The following is a 22,533-nucleotide window of genomic DNA, read 5'->3' as shown; positions in this document are numbered from 1 at the left end:
TCGACTTTGAAAGAGTTGTACGAAGAACGCGTGTTGACACGAGAGGCACGATGTGCAACAAGTCAGTTCAACTACTTGCTTATGCCGACGTCAAGAGTCCTCGAGAGACAGCTGACAACAATACCAGATGTGTATACACGAAAAACCTTGACATTTGACCAAGTGCAACGTTTCATTAAGCTTACTTTGTACCAGACGCTGATTAGACCGGTTGTCCTCTATGGTCAATGGACGCTGCGGCAAGAGGTCGAATGTGTCCTTGAAGTTTTCGAACGACGAACGTAATCAAGACAAAACCATGACCACGATATAATGAACCAACCAGTTCAAACGCTTCGTGCCGTCACTGTACAAACCAACACACCTCTAGCATTGTTTACGATTTTTACGCCCAGCTGTAACGACTACAAGCACGCACCGAACGTAAACAACGTGTGATATCGGAGAACGCAAGAGAAAGAACCGCACAGGTAAAATCAGCGAGAGAGCGAGGCGAGCGTGTGGCATTTGTTGCAGCTGTTCCGAACTTGTCGCCGCACTTTCCGTACAGCGTTACTCCTGCTCAATCTCTCGCGAAGCGGCAACGCGACAGCACCGTGTATAATATTCCCTCGGAAGCATTAGGCGCGGAGAAAGAGAGTGCTCAACACTCAGTGCGGTGTAGATCCGACCAGAAGACCATCATTGGAAAAATTTGCACCGAGGCTGACAGACGGTCAGTCGGAGGGATAGTTAGAACTGTTTCGACCAAGCCGTACAGCTAATAGAGAGGGTCGTTCTGATGTGCAGCAGTAGCAGAAACGGCGGGCCGGATGTGGAGTTTTGACGGCGCGATACGACAAAGTGCAAGCTATTTTCACAAAGCAAAGAATAGTGCGTGGGTGGACAAAGAGGAAAAGAGGAGTGGATGTTAGAGTGAAAATTTTCTTCACTGTCGTCGGAAGTGAGTTCTCGGTAGAATAGGTGTGTAGTGAAAAGCGTAGACTACGAAAGCAAGCAGGTTCATAATTATCCAAATATCGATCCTGGCACTTAATCAATATTTTAGCGCCACAACACTGCGAGAACATCCTTGAAGTTGTTGTGCTTTTACGCTTCATATCTACGCGTCGCGAAAACACTTTGAATGTCATCTTCGATAACTGATGTGGAACTAACTCGAGCAAGGATTTACATAATTCCGGAACGAAGAAGCAACCAAGTAGAAGAATACATAATTGAAGTGCCCGGCTGGAAGGAGTCCGACAGCGTAGCTTATCTTATCTGGCCTTCTATTTACTGCAGCTCAACAGTTTCGTCGCGCCATCGCTAATAGTGAAATGTGTCATTCGGCTTAGCGTGTGATTCTCCGCCAGAAGATCAATCGATAAACTTCTAATGTGAATGCTTTGCATCAAATCATCCACGAACGACGTCACCTTAGGCTATAAATAGCTCCAAATTTGCACTCTACTACTTTACTAGTGACGGCGACTGCAGCAGTAGTATCAATTATTCATGTGAAAATCCGCTGAAGAAGAGATCAACGTACTCGCGCAAAATTTGTGCTGACCTGTGAAGCAAAAACAGCAGCTGAATCCCTTAACATTTTTTCGTCGACTTAAGGCCTCAGGTCATTGGCTGGAGTTGTGGTGGGCAAATAGCTTGCGCACAGTTATTTTTCGCGAGTTGGCGAAATTTAATCGAGCGTAAACCAACAACAAATTTTAAGCTGGTATGGCGGCGGTCAGCGGAACGCAGTTTCAGCAGCACATGGAAGACGACGAGGACGATGTAAGTATACGAAAGTTATCGCTTTATTTCGGGGGGTGTAGTTTATTGAATTACAATTTTGGGCCACAGTGATGCAATACCGTTTTCGTACGAGAAGCACGTGGGTCGTAAACCAAAACCCCGGACAAAACAAAATCACCTCAAATCGATAGTGGTGGTAGAGTGTGTATTCAAAGAAGGACCTGTGTCGAGCACTGGAAATGGACACACGGGTTTCGGGACGATAACATCGTGCCGGCTATTGTCTATACTGTCGAGCGAGCTGAACACAATGATGGACGTGTTTTTTGGACGAGCGTTTTAAGTCGATTTGTGCTGGTGAACACAATTGTAGCATAAGCTTTTTTGGCGTTGCTCGAATGTCCAAGGTTTGCGTACGGTGGGAGGCCGTTTTAACGGCGGGTAATTAAATTTGCTGTACTACAACTGTCTTTGAAGTTGAGTTGTGGGAACGGTGAAGACAGACTTTATGTGAAAGTTTATGTGGTTTGGATTCCTTATGGTTTGATGAACATACATTTTTTTCACAGTAAAATGATTAGTGCATCATCATAACTTGGAAATTTATCTTACTTTTTTTCTCGCACAAATCATTTTAGAAATTTCGCAAATCCTACCATAAGGTTCCGACATGAAATTCACTAAACACGTGGATGTTTCAGGAACGAATTAGCGGGTCTAAATAGGAATCCCAACAAGCATAGTAAAAGTAGAAGGTGGCGATTTTCGAAAGTTTCAATTTCCCGTGAATCGAGAGTTGAGCTTTGGGGGTGGGTGGCAAAAAAAAAGGTAAATTGAACTTACAGGCCATGGTTTTAACATTTTGATAAACTTTGAAAAAATGTTTGCAATGGCCTAAGGTCAGTTGAAATTTAATTTGAAGTTATTGTCTCCCACCACTAAATTTAAAAAAAAAAGCAATGCTAAAAATCAGTTTTTTTAGGAACAAAGCCATGATGAGCTGATTGTAAACATCTTTGAAACAAACATTTTACGACGTTTCTTAAAGATTTTTTTTTAAAGATTTATTGATTTTTTTACGGTAGGTATCTGCTTTAAAGTGTAAAAAATGAGAACTGTCAAATGAGTGCGGGAGCGAATGACCCATTAGGGTGGAATCGGAAATTGATTTCTTCAGCATCACATTTGTTGGGTCCCTTTTAGAGTCTCAAACAATCTCCCAAAATTTGGGAGAGATTGGTTAAGCCCATGATTGGCGCAAAGAGAAAGAAATTTGTTTGGAAACTTGCATTTTCATATTTTTGAATTTACAAAATTCTTGTTTTGTTATTTTATGAAACTAACACCGTAGAAGCTGGGTGCTGAAAAGACAGAATGCGTATCGTGATTTTCGAAAGCTCCCCACTGCTCCCCACTAATACAACAGCACTACAGCTGTAAACATAAACAAAGTAGAAGGCTATGTTCAAGCTCAAGCGTGACATATTTTTTGCTGCCGAAGTGAATTGTTTTGAAACATTTTGGATCTGTTGATGTTGATGTTTTCGACGAAAAATTAAGTGCATCCCACTTTTTTCTTCGTTTACTAAACGATGGGCGGCCAAAAGAGGCCTTTTTTGTTTTCCACGTGATGAAAAATTGTGTCAAAAGTGGGTGGAATTTCGTGAATCAGAAGAGCAACCGAATGGAAATTCCGAGATTATGTATCTTTTATGTGCAGTGATAATATCGGAGTAAGATTATCCAATATTATTTGGCATATTTGATAATTCGTCAGTAACATTTCAAAAAGCGTCATAGGTTTTGCGTGAGACATAGCGATTTTGAAATGTTAGCAACGAATCATGCCAATCTCGATTTCAACCCTCTTCTTAAGATGTTTTGACTTCGAGTACCCTCATAGCTCGACGCCATCGTTTTTTTTTTATTCCTGACAAAATAAATTATAGATCGATCACAATACTTGCCACTTCTTGGTATTATTTTGCGAACAGTAAATTGGTTCCGCTTTGACAGTTCTAAATTGAGGCCGCTTTGCGGACAACTATTCTGCACCCAGCGTAGAAGTATAGCCCTGAATGCCCTGAACAACTCTCCCGAAGATAGTATGGTGCTAAATTGCTAAAAAAAAAAAAAGAAAACTATAATATATTTGAGGAATTGGGGTGCAATTTAACTAAATAATGTCTTCTGAACTTTCTTTCATAACAATTTGCCGTAAGGTTCATCGAAATATAAGATCAATCATGTTTTTTATGTATTTCATGTTTCATACTGTCTTCCGGAGAGTTGTTCAGGACATTCAGGGCTATACTTCTACGGTGTTAGTTTCATAAAAAACATGAACTTTGTAAATCAAAAAATGTGATATTGCATGTTTCCCGTAATAATTTCCATACCAATTTATTTCGCTTTGGGCCAATCGTGGGCTTAACCAAAACGAAACTATTGGCACTACGCCCCCCGGGGCATGGCCTTCCTCTAACGTGGGATTTCTGCTCCAGCGCCTCTGACGAGACAGGAGAAACCGGGACCGACGTTTTACTTCACCATCCGATAGAAGCTCAGTGGATAAGGCGGGAATCGAACCCGCGTCTCATAGCATCATCGGGATCGGCAGCCGAAGCCGCTACCCCTGCGCCACGAGACCCACCCACGTGGGCTTAACCAATGGCTCCCGAATTTGTGGAGGTTGTTTTAGGACCCTAAAAAGGACCCAAAAAATGTGTTGCTGGTCGGATTTTTTTTATCATTTTCAATTTTCCCAACAAACAATCAAACCATCCACTTTAACGACCCCCAGGTCTTTTGTGGTCTCTATTGCAAATTTCTGCTCAAACCTAGGAGTTCATAGGCTTGAATGGGGAGAGCACCCAAACCTCTTTCTACTCCAAGGAACCTTCCATCCCAGGGTTCGAACTGACGACCTTTGGATTGCGAGTCCAACCTCCACCGGCGATTCCACTGAAGCAGGCTTGATTTTCCCATACATCTCGATTCTACCCTAATGACCCATAGGGTTTTTTTTCAAAAACTTATTTTAATTAGGTCCTTTTCGGTGTTGAGACCTGGTTAGGACAGAGTCGCCTTTCGTGATAACATTTTCTTAGGGCATCTGCTGCGCTGGGGTGCAAATCAAATTTGCACCCGGCTCATGAATACCGAGATCAAATTTGCCATCATGAAAAAACTCGGTCATTCCCACCGCTAGGGTAGCAAATTTTGCCATCGAAACAAGCCCACCGTGGGCTGCCCAAAAATGTGTTTTTTTCGTTTTTTGTTCTCGTTTACCTTCAAAATCAATATTTATGCATTGATTCATGCCTAGAAATACTAAAAGATTATTGAACTTTTGGATCCCATTGAAAATTTCAAAGAATTTTTTTTTTTGAAATTGTCGAAAGTTCAACAATTTGCTACCCGCTTTGATTAGGGACCTATAGAGGGAAATGAAATGTTCTGGGAGAATTTTTTTTTATATTTATATATATTCAAAATAAAAAAAAAGTTAAAAATTTAAAAATTTAAGGATGCACAGCAACCAAGGAAGTTGTTGTCTTCTTATTCCAAAATTGTCAAACTTACGGACCCAATCCTGCAAGAATCTGATTGTAAAAATAGTCATACTTTGTTGTAAATAACTACGAAGACAGTAATTTAGGGGTTGAATAAAAAATTATATCGATAATTCCCGTAGTATTGAAGATACTAAATGTCTGTAACAGAAATCTGGCTGCAAATGCTATGGTTGCTGTGTACCGTTAAGGAAAAACAAAAAATCATTATTAAAAAAAAATTTAAGCTATGTTTTTCAAATTGATAGATTTTTTATCTGTTTTAATTTGTTGGAGATTTATTTTTGATGTTGACTCCTTTTGAATTTTGGTTTTTTCGTTTTAATTTTTTATTTTTTTCTTGATTTTTTGTTTATTTTTTATTTATGATTACTAGACTTCTTTTGATTTGGTCCTATAAACACATGTAAACATTGAGTGTGTCCTTTTCACACCTCATTCCAACGTCCATTGGAGTTAGCGGGATACACTAAATGTTTACATATAATTTTAAGACGTAAGAAAAAAGCCTGGATTTTAATTTTTAAATTTATATTTTCTTCAATTTTATAAATTATTTCAAGCTCTAATTTTTTACGAGTTTTTTTAGTTATTATTTTTATCTTTTTATTTTTTCATCTTTTAAAAAAATAAACAATTTTTTTTTCAATCTCAATTTAGATTTTTTTTAAATATTTTTTTAAATTTATATTTTTTTTAAAATTTAAATCCTTTAATTTAAAAAAAATCAATTAACAAATTAAATTTTGGAAAATATTTGTAACGGCCTAACATAAAAAAACACTTTATTTTTAAGTTTTTGTGTTTAAAGAAATTTCATGAAAAAAAAACAATCAATAAGTCATAAAATAAAAATAACGTACTTTTTGTGTCGTGTCGGCGCCTGTGCTGCCATCACTTTACAATTCAAAACGAGCGGTGGTCATTGATTGTGGATGGTGGATAGCTTATCAGCAAATATGTCCACGCCGCACATTACGTAAGAGGTGGACTGACATTTAATTTAATAATTTGAAGTACATTTTTCTGTGCTGATAACAATTTTTAACATGTTTCTTAGCTAGTTTATTATTTTTAGTTGCAGTACAGCAACGTTTCTTTTTGCCAAAATAGTTATTTCGTTAGAACCTAGATTTTTGATTGTGCAAATTGATGTTTGAAAGTTGACTGAAACCCATTTCAATGCAATGTCGAAACCATGGCCCTGTTACTTCGGGGCCATAAATTTAAAAAAATATTTGAAACTTCCTTTTTTCATAAAAAATCTGTGAACCAGTTTTGAAATAAATTGATAGTTTTTAATGTTCTGGAATTCTGGAGCAACACGAGAAAAGGGCGGATGAGCATTTTGACAGCTGGAACTATTTTGCAAATTCCGAATTATCAGGTAACTTTTTCACAAAAATCGAAATGTATAACAATAGATGGCCTCCCCAGAAGAAGAAAATTCCGCGTACAACCACGTGAATCAAGTATGTTTATTTATAACATTGAGAATGACATCTGACCCACGTTCTAAAATTCCGGTTAGTGTTCCCAACAACTAGGGGAAGGTGGGGCAAGACGACCATATGGGGCAAGAGGAACAATCGTTCGTACCGCCGTAATTTTTACAATTTTGATTATTTCCAGTATGAGGAATTGTTGCTAGCAATGCAATTAGCTGATTCTAAACGCCACGGGGCATATGATTTAATGAAGTTTTTTCAGAACCTTTGTTTTCTTATAATATTTGGAAAGTACAAAATAATGCTTAGGGTTCGTTTTGAGGCTCATTTTATCAAAATGCTTTTTTTTTTATAGACAAGTAGTGTCCCTACCAATGACTTGCACCTTTTATAAAATATGATTTAACTTTTGGTTATTTTTGTTGAGAGCTTTTAAAAAATCTTGTATGGAAAAAAATACGAATTGCTGCAACAACATATTTTATTGGAGAATAAATTCATCAATGTACCTAAAAACTGATAAACAATTGTTAAAAAAAATTGTGTGTGTGTGTGTGTGTGTGGTCCAATCCAATACCCGCTAACCGGTAGCGAAATTATGGGAAAGTATAATTTGTATCAGACTGTGTACATTCCGAATACTGATACAGCTTATCTCAGTCCCGGGTATTAGGTGGTGATAGCCCTCGCGCTGCTTCCAACGACCCGTTTCAGAATGACAGAGCTCCTTGCGGTCCAATTCCGAGGTCGCTGGGCATTGTTCGGCCCCGCCTAAACATAGAAGCAAGCATCTGAAGGAAACTCGATCTATATTTAGACTTCCAATCCCCTCAGGCAAATCAGGGATCAACGCGTATTTAATAATATAAGAAGAAAAGATAACATGTTTCAACACTACGGATCAATTCACTGCTAGAGTCTAACAATTGTTAAAAAAAATTGTCCATACAAAATATAGTGATATTATGGAAATTTCCTTTTTTTCATCTAAGTTATATTTTTTTTCGTAAAGATGATCATTTTTTTTTTGTAAAATATTATTATTTAATCTAAAAATGAAAGAAACGTTTCAAATACATTCTTATCTGATGTATCTAAGTGATAACAGTTCAATTATTAGCAAAATAACATGTTGTTTCATGCATTGTTCCTCTTGCCCCAATGGCTTGTTCGTCTTGCCCCACTAGATCATTTTTTTACATTAAAAAATAGGATTTTTTAAAAACTTGTTCTATCAAGACCTGGAATAAGATGATTATAAAAAACCCGACAGATTTTTTAACGTTTTTGATGGGTTATAACGAGCATTTCCTTAGCTTGTTACACTTGCCCCACTTTCCCCTATCCTGATATGATTGATCTCATTCTCGGATATACGTACACATCTTAATCTATAAGCGAAGGTCGCCTAACCGGTTTTACGTGCTTCAAGTTATTAGAACATTTATCAATGCCCTGTATCTTGAAGTACCCGTCTTTGCTGACTCAACCGACGACGAAACTGAGCTGGCGTTTGGGCTTGAACTTGAACGAGAGCCCGAACGAGTTGTATTTCTTTTTATTAGCATATCCGTATTTTATAAAACTGAACTCGCTTGACACTAGCATGTGTACAGAGCTGATAAAGTCCACCTCTTACGTAATGCGCGGCGTGCAAACATTTGCTGATAAGCTATCCACCATCCCCAATCAATGTCCACCGCTCGTTTTGAATTGCCGCTGCCGACACAACACAATTAGTATGTTATTTTTATTTTATGACTTATTGATTGTTATTTTTTTGCATGATCATCGTCCTATCGACAAAGTTCGAACTCATTGCTGGGTGATCTGTTTAATGTTAAATGAGGAAGCAGTTTCAGCGCCAGAGTTGCACTTTTGTTGTTGAAAAGGGTTGAAGTGTGTGACGGGTTAAGTTCAGTGCACGTTGTATAGACAAGGTTTATTGTGAACCCCACCCTGCTATTAGTTCGCGGAAATTGTCTGAGAAATTTGCATCCAGCTGGGCAATCTCAAACGAGATTGATTTTCGCAGTCACACGCAAAAACAGATCGTCATTTGAGTAATTAGCGTTCAAGGGATGTAATCTACCAACCGCGTAAAACAAACCTAGACAATTGGGGTTAGCCGGCGAGGTCAGATCGATTCTCAACGATAGGCGTCACCAGGCGCGTCGCGACGCTCGTTGCAGCGGATGATGCGTCCGACGCGTTGTCGTTGTTACGGTTGATGATCTCTGTCCGTGCCGGCGCTAAATGCGTTAACCTTTAGCGGTTAACGGTTAACCCTCTACAACCCAAAAAGCGTTGAAAGAAGAACTTTAAAGTTTAAGTCAATTTTAAATTTAGAAGTCTTACTTGTTTAATGTGACTTTGTAAATGTCTTGAAAAAAAGCTATACCGTGTAATATTTTTCAACAGGTAAGTTTTTTCTCAAGATTATTAATTTTAAAACATGTACTGTGGTAGGCCACACAAAGTCCATGCACTATTTTGGAAGTCATAGTTTTTATTGTTAAAATCATATTTAAGATGTTCAGACTTTATTTGTAAGTTAAATGTACCATCACTAAAGTAGCTGATATAGTTTTTATGAAAAAAAAAACAATGTTTATATTTAGTTAACTAAGTTTCCAAGCTTTTTAACAAAATACATATAAATTTTAGGTAGAATTGTTAAAAAGTCGGAATTTTGCCTGAAATTTGTTAAAACTAGTTTTGTTTGTAAAATTATCGATTTATATTGCATTTTAAACTGAATTCAAAGCACGAATCACAAGTTTTCACATTTTACATGAAATTTGTTCAACTGAAATTGCCTATAAATTTGGAGATTTTGTTTAATTGTGTTTCAAAAACACATATTATTTATTATTTACAAACTTTTTTAACCTTCTCCTAGTGGAAAATTGTCCAAATAATCCGAAAATGCATTCCGTTTTCCTATTAAAAAACATGTTCATTGAGAAAATCATGACAATTTGAGAAGTTTAAAATAATGACTTTCATCAGCATTTTCTTAACTATAGTTAACTAACTTGTTAAACTTGTCAAAATTGAAAAGTTCTGCTTGAGGTACATACTTTGAACACTTCTCTACCACGGTCAGTATGTTTCTTAACCATTCCTTACGTATTTTAATTGTACTCTTCATTTTGCGGAAAAATCGCAAACCTATCAAAGTCACCCCGTTTTACGGTATATTAATATGATCAGAAAAAATATAAATTTAGCTAGATTTTTAGTATATAACATACTAAATAAAAACTAAAAGAAAAATTCTGGAGTTTTTTTTCTAAAGGTCCACTAAACCAAATTTCCAGTTTTTGCTTTTTGGGTGTTTTTGAAACCGCCTTGATTCAGGGGTATTAAAAAACACTCAAAAAGCAAAAACCGAAAATTTGGTATAGTGGACCTTTAAAAAAAAACCGAGAATTATTCATAAAACTAAAGCCGTTAAGTTTTTTTTAAAGAACAAAAATAAAAAGGGTATTTGCATTTGAGGGTTAATTCGTACAGTTTTGCGTGTGCCCCACATGGTGTGCGATGTCCAGAAGTGCTTGCCTGATTTCGGCTGGAGATCGGATGGGGAATTCCAAGCTTTTTGCGTGCGTCAGCAGAAGATGACAAACGAGCTGAACTTTCCATTTTGCGCGCACGCGTTTTTGTTTGTACATTTGAGTCCGACAATGGAACACGGGTCACGTGCTCACTTGTGCATCAAATCTTTATTGGCTTGAACCTGTTGCCGCTTGCTTCGATGCCAGACGGTTGACCGGAAATATCATAATAGTTTGGTAGAGTTTGGCCAGAGCTGTGCACGGAATTAACTTCTTCCTGATTGCATTGAAAATATGACATACACTCAATATTTATTAAAACCTAATAATTTAGATACACCATCAAATTTAATGAAATTTTTAACAATGCTAGCATATATTCATCAATCTCTAAATCATTGTCTTGCGATATACAGGATCTAGTACTGCTGTTAGGGAAACTCACATTGAAGAGTAATGATCTCAAGTGAGCAATGTCATTGCTTGTCGGCACGTACCGTACCCCCGTTCGGGTTTGTAGTTTCGATTGATGGCTACTACTTACTTGCTCGCTTGTTTGTCCCACATCGAGTGGTGACATGCTGACGCTAGTGTCCCTCACTTGATGGTTTTGCGATATGCTTTCGTTTGTCAACACAATGTGTTAATTGTTTACTAAGTGAAATTGTATGGTGAAGAGTTGTTGAAAGCGTAGTTGATGTTTGGTTGAAGTACATTTAACAAAAGTACGTATTATCTAGAAACTTGAAACGCGATAGATTAAAATTCATTGAAACGGAATCAACAATACGATTTATATTTAATTATTTCTAATAATCAGAGTAATATATACCAATGTGTTGGTTTGAGCTCACAATTGACTTTTTTTTTTAAATCTGTTAAAACTTTAATTCACTGCGTTGAACAAATCGGCCTAAATTATGAATTCTTGTAGGAAATTCAGTTCCCTACAACTTTTTGGAGAGTGTTAGAAGAACCGAGTTGTTCCTGATAAGAAGTCAGTAAAGCGATGAAAAGAAAACGGTTTGTCCTCCGAAGATTTTTTTTTGTCGCCGAAACTGTACATACAAAAAGGCTATCAAAAACCTGTATCTCAAACAAAGTACCGTTTTTTTTCCTTAAAATGTACACGATTTTGAATCATAATTAACTAAAAAGTGATAAAAATGCATATGGGACATTTATGCGAACAGGGGTAGAGTACTTTTTACAATTTCGTTGTGAAATTGCACAGTAAAAAATTGTGTAAATATGGAAGGTGTAATATTACCTTTTCCACTTTTCCTGTCATTCTCGAATGACGAAACGGTCTACTTTTCATCGCCAAGCTTTTTTGCAATTCCGTCGTGAAACTACTTACCTTTTCTGCAACTCTCGAGCGACAAAACGGCCTATTTCTCTAATAAAAATAATTAAATAAATAACTTTCAATACCAGTGCTAAAAAGTTTTACTTTTGTTTTGAACGGTGAATCTTCTTAAAACAAGGATGTTTGAAATAACATTTGACACATAGAATCAAAAACCAATCGCAAGTGTTCACTCTGGGTTACTCTGTGGCTGAAAGTTAAACTTTTCAGCACTTACTTAAGAGGTTACATACGTGTAGAAAATCACAAAATTTCATTTTACAGAAAATTTATTAAATCCACGTAAAAGATGATTTTCAATCACTCCTGAAAGTTTCATGAAGACATTTTATGATTAAAGTAAGTTACAGACGATTTAAACTGAAAATTTTGCCTTGCGCAAAACGAACTGTCAAACTTTTTGAGCGTTTTTCAATGAACACCGAGTGAATTAACGGGTGCCACGATATCTGGAGATGGGATAGACCAAATAAGCTGAAATTGGGGGTGAAGACTCGCAAGACATATCCCGTGTGCCCGATTTGGAAAATTTGCATTTAAAAAAAAACACAAAATTAAAAAAACGATTTTTAATATGAAAAACATACAAATATTTTTATCTTTTTTAAAAACAAACTTTTTGAAAATCGGCCTTCGTCATGCACACGGTACCGGTTTAACGAGTCTTTACAAACATTTTGAGCCGATTTGGTCAAGACAGTGTTAGATATCGTGGCACCCGTTTTTTTTAAACTGCTTACTTCAAAGCTATATCTCGGCAATGAGGCAACCACTGTCTTCAAATTTATTTTGGTAATTGTTGAAAATGTGTATTTTAATGTCTTGAAAACAGATTAAAAAAAAGTTTAAGTTTGTACTCAAACCAATCTCTGATATTTTTGCCGATTTACATGTATGTAATCCCTTAAGCTGAATCCAGGTTTTCAAGCGAAGATGGCGTTACTAATAGTGCACGCCCGAAATGTCAAAATCGTGCAGTGGTACCAACATTAGAAAAAAGTGTGGTTGTCATACCATGGCACACTTTTTTTGTAATGTTAGTATCACTGCGTGATTTTGACATTTCGGGCGTGCACCAGTAACGCCATCTTCGCTTGAAAACAGGGATACTTTTCAATACTTTTTAAGAATTTGACACTCACCTTGCGTCACTTATCTTTATTCTATCTTTATTCTAATTTAAAAAGTGTTTCCGGGATTTTTAAAGCACTCGTCGTATTTATTTATTTATTGTTTCGGAATTTAAAAGAATCAAATCGATAAAAAAAACTCCTTCTCGAAGTACAGATTTTTTATTTTTACATAGCAAATAGGACGATAAATTTGACGTTTCTTTAATTTTTTTTTTAATCATGCTGATTATTTTTGGTGCCTTCGGTATGCCCAAAGAAGCCATTTTGCATCATTAGTTTGTCCATATAATTTTCCATACAAATTTGGCAACTGTCCATACAAAAATGATATATGAAAATTCAAAAATCTGTGTCTTTTGAAGGAGTTTTTTGATCGATTTGGTGTCTTGGGCAAAGTTGTAGGAATGGATAAGGACTACACTGAAAAAAAAAATGATACACGGTAAAAAATTTTTTTGGTGATTTTTATTTCACTTTTTGTCGCTAAAACTTGATTTGCATAAACACTATTTTTTTTTCTGATATGCTCGACCAATATTTCGATTTTTTGAAAAAATCAGTATTGATTCAAAAATTCATAACTCGGTCAAAGACTTTTTGCCCGTTTTGGAAATTTCTGAAAAGTTGGCATTTGATGTCCCCTAAAACATATCAGAAAATTAAAAAGAATTAAAAATTGAGCTTTTTTGCAAATCAAGTTTCAGTGACAAAAAGTGAAATAAAGAATCACCAATTTTTTACCATGTATAATTTTTTTCAGTGTAGTCCTTATCCATACCTACAACTTTGCCCAAGACACCAAATCGATCTAAAAATTCCTTCGAAAGATACAGATTATTGAATTTCCACACATAATTTTTGTATGGGCAGCTGTCAAATTTGTATGGAAAACTATATGGACAAACTAACGATGCAAAATGGCTTCCTTGGGCATACCGAACTTTTCAGAAAAAAAGTTTCAGCCGGATTAAAAAATGCAAAAAATCGAATGACCGAAATATCAGCGAATCGCTCAATTATAATAATTTTCTCTTCTAACTTTTTATTTTCTTATATCTTTCCAGTTTCAAGATGCTTGCGACACAGAAGGGCCAACGTAAGTACCGAATAATTTGAAAATTGATTTGATTCAATTTAGAACTAAGTAATTTGAGTGCATAGTCAATCCAAAAGATATTAACCCTACTTCGTCGCTTTATCCAAGGTTTGTTCTGCACCTCAAACATGACTTCACTTCGACGGCAAACAGTCAATAAATTTTCAGTTTTATTTCTTTTTTCTTTATCTATTTGTATATAACTCACCAGATAGCTAAAGGTAGGATTGATGAAGGTCAACAGTCTTATCAAAAGTCTACGTAACTTTACTGTCATGATTTGATGTTCTCAAATAAAAACCAATATTTCTAGAAAGTTCCAAAGAAAACCTTCAAATGCCTTCACGCACGTCACTGCACCAAGCTCTGGTGGTGTGTTTTCACCGTGCAAGCAATTCAATTCCACATACCCAGCGTGGCTATCTATAATTACGTTTTCGACGACGACGACGATACACGGGAAAAAATAGAAAACGTGTGAAACACATTCCAAGCTCGTGTCACACTCACCTGGTGGGGTGTGATATCAGCAGGATGGCATTCCATTTCATCCTGTGCACGTGCGCTGCTCCTCCCTTTATGCCTGGTATGCTTCCAATTAAGGTCAACCGACGAATGATTCCGAGCAGGGCTGAGCTGTACGATTTTGAACTAGTTAGTCGCTGTTGGCGGGTTTAGGGCGCCAATGTTCCTGGCGAGGGCGCTTCTCCTCGTAGGGCGCCTATATTTTTACCAGGGGCGCCAAGTGATGAGCGGGGGGGGGGGGGGGGGGGGTGGAATATGCTATTCGTTTTTTGATTACACAAAAATAACAGCTACGTTAGCAATGAAAAATCCACATAAATAAATTTTATCCATTTGCCGAACTAGGTCCCTCCACTAATCATTAAATGTTGTTTGATTATAGGCAAACTGCAACAGTTATACAGCAACAGTACGAGTATGAATCCCCTATTCGGAAAGATAATCAAATTTCATACAAACATATTTTATTTAAAATCTACATTATTGTATCTGAAAATTACATTGAAAATTGTATAAAGTTAACATTAATGTACAGTCAATTTGTGTTACTATGGGCCAAAAAACGATTCACTTCTCATTACTTCTACCGAACAAAAACAATTTAAATGATAGCGAAAAAACTTAACGAAGGATTGATCTTAGATAGTATACCAACATTTTCCAAAAATATGATGGAATTTGATGAATCGTTTAAAAATTTAAACTAAAATAATGCTCTAATACAAAGAAATGATCAAAACAAGTAACTCAGCAGTGTTACTCTTTCAAAGGAATCGACCCATTTCAAAGAGAATATTAAAAGGTTGATTTTTTGAAAAATCATTTTTGGTGAAAAACGTACCCCAAATATATATAGCTGCCAAAATCGAGGGTTTTGTTCTTGGAATGTGACATTTTCTGCAAACGTTTTTAAGATGTCTCCTACTCAACCCTTGAAACATAATCAAATTTCATTGAAAAGACTGAGGAATTGCAAATTTCATTAAAAAATCATTTTGACCCAATTGCACCCCTGCTAAACGTAAGTTTATGAATGATTTGGCAAAAAAGCCACTCCAGCCGCAATAAATTGAATCATCGCAGCGAACAAAAATGTATATTATAAACACAGATCAGACCCTGATATGCCATAACACCGGTCATTGTATGCTAGCGATGCATAAAACGAACAGTGTGAACAGAGCGAACAGCAACGTAGCAGCATCTAGAAAAAGGAAAGAATCATCAAAACGGAACACGTTGAAGAGCACTGCTAGTTGATTCAAAACAAACGCGGCAGCGTTTCGCGGCGCAACTTGGCAACTTAGCAAATTTGCAAAATGCAAAGTTTCTCTTGGGCCCTGCTGAGGGCGCCAAATGGTTTAAGGAGGGCGACATTTTTGTTAAAGAACTTGTTAGTCGACGACTAACCTCGACTAACCTACAGCTCAGCCCTGATCTCCCTTAGGCTCTTTTTTTAATTTCCAAAAATGGCATTTTGGGCGCCCTGGGGCTACCTGAGGGGGCGCTCTATCTTTTTCAAGAAGGCGCAGCACAAATCGGCAACTTGGCAAATTTGCAAAATGCAAAGTTTCTCTTGGGCCCTGCTGAGGGCGCCAAATGGTTTAAGGAGGGCGACATTTTTGTTAAAGAACTTGTTAGTCGACGACTAACCTCGACTAACCTACAGCTCAGCCCTGATCTCCCTTAGGCTCTTTTTTTTAATTTCCAAAAATGGCATTTTGGGCGCCCTGGGGCTACCTGAGGGGGCGCTCTATCTTTTTCAAGAAGGCGCAGCACAAATCGGCAACTTGGCAAATTTGCAAAATGCAAAGTTTCTCTTGGGCCCTGCTGAGGGCGCCAAATGGTTTAAGGAGGGCGACATTTTTGTTAAAGAACTTGTTAGTCGACGACTAACCTCGACTAACCTACAGCTCAGCCCTGATCTCCCTTAGGCTCTTTTTTTTAATTTCCAAAAATGGCATTTTGGGCGCCCTGGGGCTACCTGAGGGGGCGCTCTATCTTTTTCAAGAAGGCGCAGCACAAATCGGCAACTTGGCAAATTTGCAAAATGCAAAGTTTCTCTTGGGCCCTGCTGAGGGCGCCAAATGGTTTAAGGAGGGCGACATTTTTGTTAAAGAACTTGTTAGTCGACGACTAACCTCGACTAACCTACAGCTCAGCCCTGATCTCCCTTAGGCTCTTTTTTTTAATTTCCAAAAATGGCATTTTGGGCGCCCTGGGGCTACCTGAGGGGGCGCTCTATCTTTTTCAAGAAGGCGCAGCACAAATCGGCAACTTGGCAAATTTGCAAAATGCAAAGTTTCTCTTGGGCCCTGCTGAGGGCGCCAAATGGTTTAAGGAGGGCGACATTTTTGTTAAAGAACTTGTTAGTCGACGACTAACCTCGACTAACCTACAGCTCAGCCCTGATCTCCCTTAGGCTCTTTTTTTTAATTTCCAAAAATGGCATTTTGGGCGCCCTGGGGCTACCTGAGGGGGCGCTCTATCTTTTTCAAGAAGGCGCAGCACAAATCGGCAACTTGGCAAATTTGCAAAATGCAAAGTTTCTCTTGGGCCCTGCTGAGGGCGCCAAATGGTTTAAGGAGGGCGACATTTTTGTTAAAGAACTTGTTAGTCGACGACTAACCTCGACTAACCTACAGCTCAGCCCTGATCTCCCTTAGGCTCTTTTTTTTAATTTCCAAAAATGGCATTTTGGGCGCCCTGGGGCTACCTGAGGGGGCGCTCTATCTTTTTCAAGAAGGCGCAGCACAAATCGGCAACTTGGCAAATTTGCAAAATGCAAAGTTTCTCTTGGGCCCTGCTGAGGGCGCCAAATGGTTTAAGGAGGGCGACATTTTTGTTAAAGAACTTGTTAGTCGACGACTAACCTCGACTAACCTACAGCTCAGCCCTGATCTCCCTTAGGCTCTTTTTTTTAATTTCCAAAAATGGCATTTTGGGCGCCCTGGGGCTACCTGAGGGGGCGCTCTATCTTTTTCAAGAAGGCGCAGCACAAATCGGCAACTTGGCAAATTTGCAAAATGCAAAGTTTCTCTTGGGCCCTGCTGAGGGCGCCAAATGGTTTAAGGAGGGCGACATTTTTGTTAAAGAACTTGTTAGTCGACGACTAACCTCGACTAACCTACAGCTCAGCCCTGATCTCCCTTAGGCTCTTTTTTTTAATTTCCAAAAATGGCATTTTGGGCGCCCTGGGGCTACCTGAGGGGGCGCTCTATCTTTTTCAAGAAGGCGCAGCACAAATCGGCAACTTGGCAAATTTGCAAAATGCAAAGTTTCTCTTGGGCCCTGCTGAGGGCGCCAAATGGTTTAAGGAGGGCGACATTTTTGTTAAAGAACTTGTTAGTCGACGACTAACCTCGACTAACCTACAGCTCAGCCCTGATCTCCCTTAGGCTCTTTTTTTTAATTTCCAAAAATGGCATTTTGGGCGCCCTGGGGCTACCTGAGGGGGCGCTCTATCTTTTTCAAGAAGGCGCAGCACAAATCGGCAACTTGGCAAATTTGCAAAATGCAAAGTTTCTCTTGGGCCCTGCTGAGGGCGCCAAATGGTTTAAGGAGGGCGACATTTTTGTTAAAGAACTTGTTAGTCGACGACTAACCTCGACTAACCTACAGCTCAGCCCTGATCTCCCTTAGGCTCTTTTTTTTAATTTCCAAAAATGGCATTTTGGGCGCCCTGGGGCTACCTGAGGGGGCGCTCTATCTTTTTCAAGAAGGCGCAGCACAAATCGGCAACTTGGCAAATTTGCAAAATGCAAAGTTTCTCTTGGGCCCTGCTGAGGGCGCCAAATGGTTTAAGGAGGGCGACATTTTTGTTAAAGAACTTGTTAGTCGACGACTAACCTCGACTAACCTACAGCTCAGCCCTGATCTCCCTTAGGCTCTTTTTTTTAATTTCCAAAAATGGCATTTTGGGCGCCCTGGGGCTACCTGAGGGGGCGCTCTATCTTTTTCAAGAAGGCGCAGCACAAATCGGCAACTTGGCAAATTTGCAAAATGCAAAGTTTCTCTTGGGCCCTGCTGAGGGCGCCAAATGGTTTAAGGAGGGCGACATTTTTGTTAAAGAACTTGTTAGTCGACGACTAACCTCGACTAACCTACAGCTCAGCCCTGATCTCCCTTAGGCTCTTTTTTTTAATTTCCAAAAATGGCATTTTGGGCGCCCTGGGGCTACCTGAGGGGGCGCTCTATCTTTTTCAAGAAGGCGCAGCACAAATCGGCAACTTGGCAAATTTGCAAAATGCAAAGTTTCTCTTGGGCCCTGCTGAGGGCGCCAAATGGTTTAAGGAGGGCGACATTTTTGTTAAAGAACTTGTTAGTCGACGACTAACCTCGACTAACCTACAGCTCAGCCCTGATCTCCCTTAGGCTCTTTTTTTTAATTTCCAAAAATGGCATTTTGGGCGCCCTGGGGCTACCTGAGGGGGCGCTCTATCTTTTTCAAGAAGGCGCAGCACAAATCGGCAACTTGGCAAATTTGCAAAATGCAAAGTTTCTCTTGGGCCCTGCTGAGGGCGCCAAATGGTTTAAGGAGGGCGACATTTTTGTTAAAGAACTTGTTAGTCGACGACTAACCTCGACTAACCTACAGCTCAGCCCTGATCTCCCTTAGGCTCTTTTTTTTAATTTCCAAAAATGGCATTTTGGGCGCCCTGGGGCTACCTGAGGGGGCGCTCTATCTTTTTCAAGAAGGCGCAGCACAAATCGGCAACTTGGCAAATTTGCAAAATGCAAAGTTTCTCTTGGGCCCTGCTGAGGGCGCCAAATGGTTTAAGGAGGGCGACATTTTTGTTAAAGAACTTGTTAGTCGACGACTAACCTCGACTAACCTACAGCTCAGCCCTGATCTCCCTTAGGCTCTTTTTTTTAATTTCCAAAAATGGCATTTTGGGCGCCCTGGGGCTACCTGAGGGGGCGCTCTATCTTTTTCAAGAAGGCGCAGCACAAATCGGCAACTTGGCAAATTTGCAAAATGCAAAGTTTCTCTTGGGCCCTGCTGAGGGCGCCAAATGGTTTAAGGAGGGCGACATTTTTGTTAAAGAACTTGTTAGTCGACGACTAACCTCGACTAACCTACAGCTCAGCCCTGATCTCCCTTAGGCTCTTTTTTTTAATTTCCAAAAATGGCATTTTGGGCGCCCTGGGGCTACCTGAGGGGGCGCTCTATCTTTTTCAAGAAGGCGCAGCACAAATCGGCAACTTGGCAAATTTGCAAAATGCAAAGTTTCTCTTGGGCCCTGCTGAGGGCGCCAAATGGTTTAAGGAGGGCGACATTTTTGTTAAAGAACTTGTTAGTCGACGACTAACCTCGACTAACCTACAGCTCAGCCCTGATCTCCCTTAGGCTCTTTTTTTTAATTTCCAAAAATGGCATTTTGGGCGCCCTGGGGCTACCTGAGGGGGCGCTCTATCTTTTTCAAGAAGGCGCAGCACAAATCGGCAACTTGGCAAATTTGCAAAATGCAAAGTTTCTCTTGGGCCCTGCTGAGGGCGCCAAATGGTTTAAGGAGGGCGACATTTTTGTTAAAGAACTTGTTAGTCGACGACTAACCTCGACTAACCTACAGCTCAGCCCTGATCTCCCTTAGGCTCTTTTTTTTAATTTCCAAAAATGGCATTTTGGGCGCCCTGGGGCTACCTGAGGGGGCGCTCTATCTTTTTCAAGAAGGCGCAGCACAAATCGGCAACTTGGCAAATTTGCAAAATGCAAAGTTTCTCTTGGGCCCTGCTGAGGGCGCCAAATGGTTTAAGGAGGGCGACATTTTTGTTAAAGAACTTGTTAGTCGACGACTAACCTCGACTAACCTACAGCTCAGCCCTGATCTCCCTTAGGCTCTTTTTTTTAATTTCCAAAAATGGCATTTTGGGCGCCCTGGGGCTACCTGAGGGGGCGCTCTATCTTTTTCAAGAAGGCGCAGCACAAATCGGCAACTTGGCAAATTTGCAAAATGCAAAGTTTCTCTTGGGCCCTGCTGAGGGCGCCAAATGGTTTAAGGAGGGCGACATTTTTGTTAAAGAACTTGTTAGTCGACGACTAACCTCGACTAACCTACAGCTCAGCCCTGATCTCCCTTAGGCTCTTTTTTTTAATTTCCAAAAATGGCATTTTGGGCGCCCTGGGGCTACCTGAGGGGGCGCTCTATCTTTTTCAAGAAGGCGCAGCACAAATCGGCAACTTGGCAAATTTGCAAAATGCAAAGTTTCTCTTGGGCCCTGCTGAGGGCGCCAAATGGTTTAAGGAGGGCGACATTTTTGTTAAAGAACTTGTTAGTCGACGACTAACCTCGACTAACCTACAGCTCAGCCCTGATCTCCCTTAGGCTCTTTTTTTTAATTTCCAAAAATGGCATTTTGGGCGCCCTGGGGCTACCTGAGGGGGCGCTCTATCTTTTTCAAGAAGGCGCAGCACAAATCGGCAACTTGGCAAATTTGCAAAATGCAAAGTTTCTCTTGGGCCCTGCTGAGGGCGCCAAATGGTTTAAGGAGGGCGACATTTTTGTTAAAGAACTTGTTAGTCGACGACTAACCTCGACTAACCTACAGCTCAGCCCTGATCTCCCTTAGGCTCTTTTTTTTAATTTCCAAAAATGGCATTTTGGGCGCCCTGGGGCTACCTGAGGGGGCGCTCTATCTTTTTCAAGAAGGCGCAGCACAAATCGGCAACTTGGCAAATTTGCAAAATGCAAAGTTTCTCTTGGGCCCTGCTGAGGGCGCCAAATGGTTTAAGGAGGGCGACATTTTTGTTAAAGAACTTGTTAGTCGACGACTAACCTCGACTAACCTACAGCTCAGCCCTGATTCCGAGTCCGGGTGCCCCAAGGATGTTTGTTTATTAACACACCCACCAACCTAACCAGAAATTTCGTTCCGAATCCAATATCCACCGCCGGCTGATGGTTATGGACAGCGCCGCGCACAAACGGATGCGAATTGCCACTGGATTGACACTTCCTGTTTGTGATGCCTGGCGAAGCACTATTAATTGATTTCCGGGTTCTTTTTCGTTTTCAGCCCGTCCTGTTCGATGGATTTGGAGGCGGCCCTCGCCGAGGCCAAACTGGGGGTGAATTTGTTCTTCAACAATAAATTTACCGAAGCGGAAGCGCTGATGAAGCCATGGTTGGTAGACGCAATCACTTTAGTACAGTTCAAACCACTAACATCGTCTTTTGCAGGGCAACTTCGAGCATGTACCATTCGGTGGGAAACAGCGTGTTTGCCTATCTGGAAGCCATGCTGACGTTCGAGCAGCAGCACATTGCGGCCGCATCGGACGCCCTGAAGCAGTGTCTGACCGTGTGTGGCCGGTTTCGGAAGAAGAACACCCTCACCGAGACGATCGGCAAGACGTTCAAGAAGGTCAACTACGACCAGTACACAGACGTGGAGGCACACGCTGAGCTGTGTACCGCAGAAGCGATGCTGCTGAAGGCGATGCTCACTTTCATCGAGGATGAAACCTTGACCAGCCTGATCAAGGGCGGGATGAAGATTCGGAACTGCTTCGCGATGTACAAGTAAGTGGTGGGATTAGAGGTGGGCAAAAAAAGAGCGAGCCGCTCAAAGAGCCGGTTCATTAAAAAGAGCGAACGAACCATGGCTCACAAAAAAAGAACCGCGGTTCTTTTTTAAGCTCCGGTCTTTTGAAAGATCCGTTCCAAGAAGGAATCATGTTTAAACTGGTTCTAAACATAATTTATTAAATTTCCAAAATATTTTAGTGTTAAATTTGTTTTTGAGTGTTGAAAATACAATTTCAAATATTTTAATGCTAATAAAAAATAATCCCTGCATTGTCCCTTGGTGTACTTGGTGTTTTTCAAGCACTTTATAATAAAAACGGCTATTTCCCGACATTTTCAGAGCTGAATTGTTATATTTCATTGGGGTGTCTTGTCTATAGCAACTTTATCATCTATATATATTGAAAGACTCTCAATAACATTGATGTTCATATTGGAAACCAATTAATAGTTTTCAAGCTCATATTTTCGGTTTCCTGATTTTTTAAAATTCCAAAATTACAGATTTTATAAACAAAACGAAGTAACTTTTCTTTGTACTGATCGTACATTAAAGTATAACTT

General features: G+C 39.6%; 1 protein-coding gene across 1 annotated transcript in view; it reads left to right on the top strand.

The window, feature by feature from the left end:
* The first annotated feature begins 328 nt into the window (after positions 1 to 328).
* Positions 329 to 22,533, top strand: part of LOC120426617 (tetratricopeptide repeat protein 39B-like) — a 32,299-nt gene continuing 10,094 nt past the window's right edge. The window contains exons 1-4 of the mRNA XM_039591409.2: positions 329 to 1,773; positions 13,884 to 13,915; positions 21,458 to 21,565; positions 21,622 to 21,963. Of these exons, the coding sequence (XP_039447343.1) occupies positions 1,717 to 1,773; positions 13,884 to 13,915; positions 21,458 to 21,565; positions 21,622 to 21,963 (539 nt within the window). The 5' untranslated portion in view covers positions 329 to 1,716. The remainder of the gene's footprint in view (positions 1,774 to 13,883; positions 13,916 to 21,457; positions 21,566 to 21,621; positions 21,964 to 22,533) is intronic.

Source organism: Culex pipiens, chromosome 2 (assembly GCF_016801865.2).
Source record: "Culex pipiens pallens isolate TS chromosome 2, TS_CPP_V2, whole genome shotgun sequence".
NCBI lineage: Eukaryota > Metazoa > Arthropoda > Insecta > Diptera > Culicidae > Culex > Culex pipiens.
The sequence above is the reverse complement of the archived record's forward strand: the minus strand, read 5'-3'. Positions and strand labels throughout refer to the sequence as shown.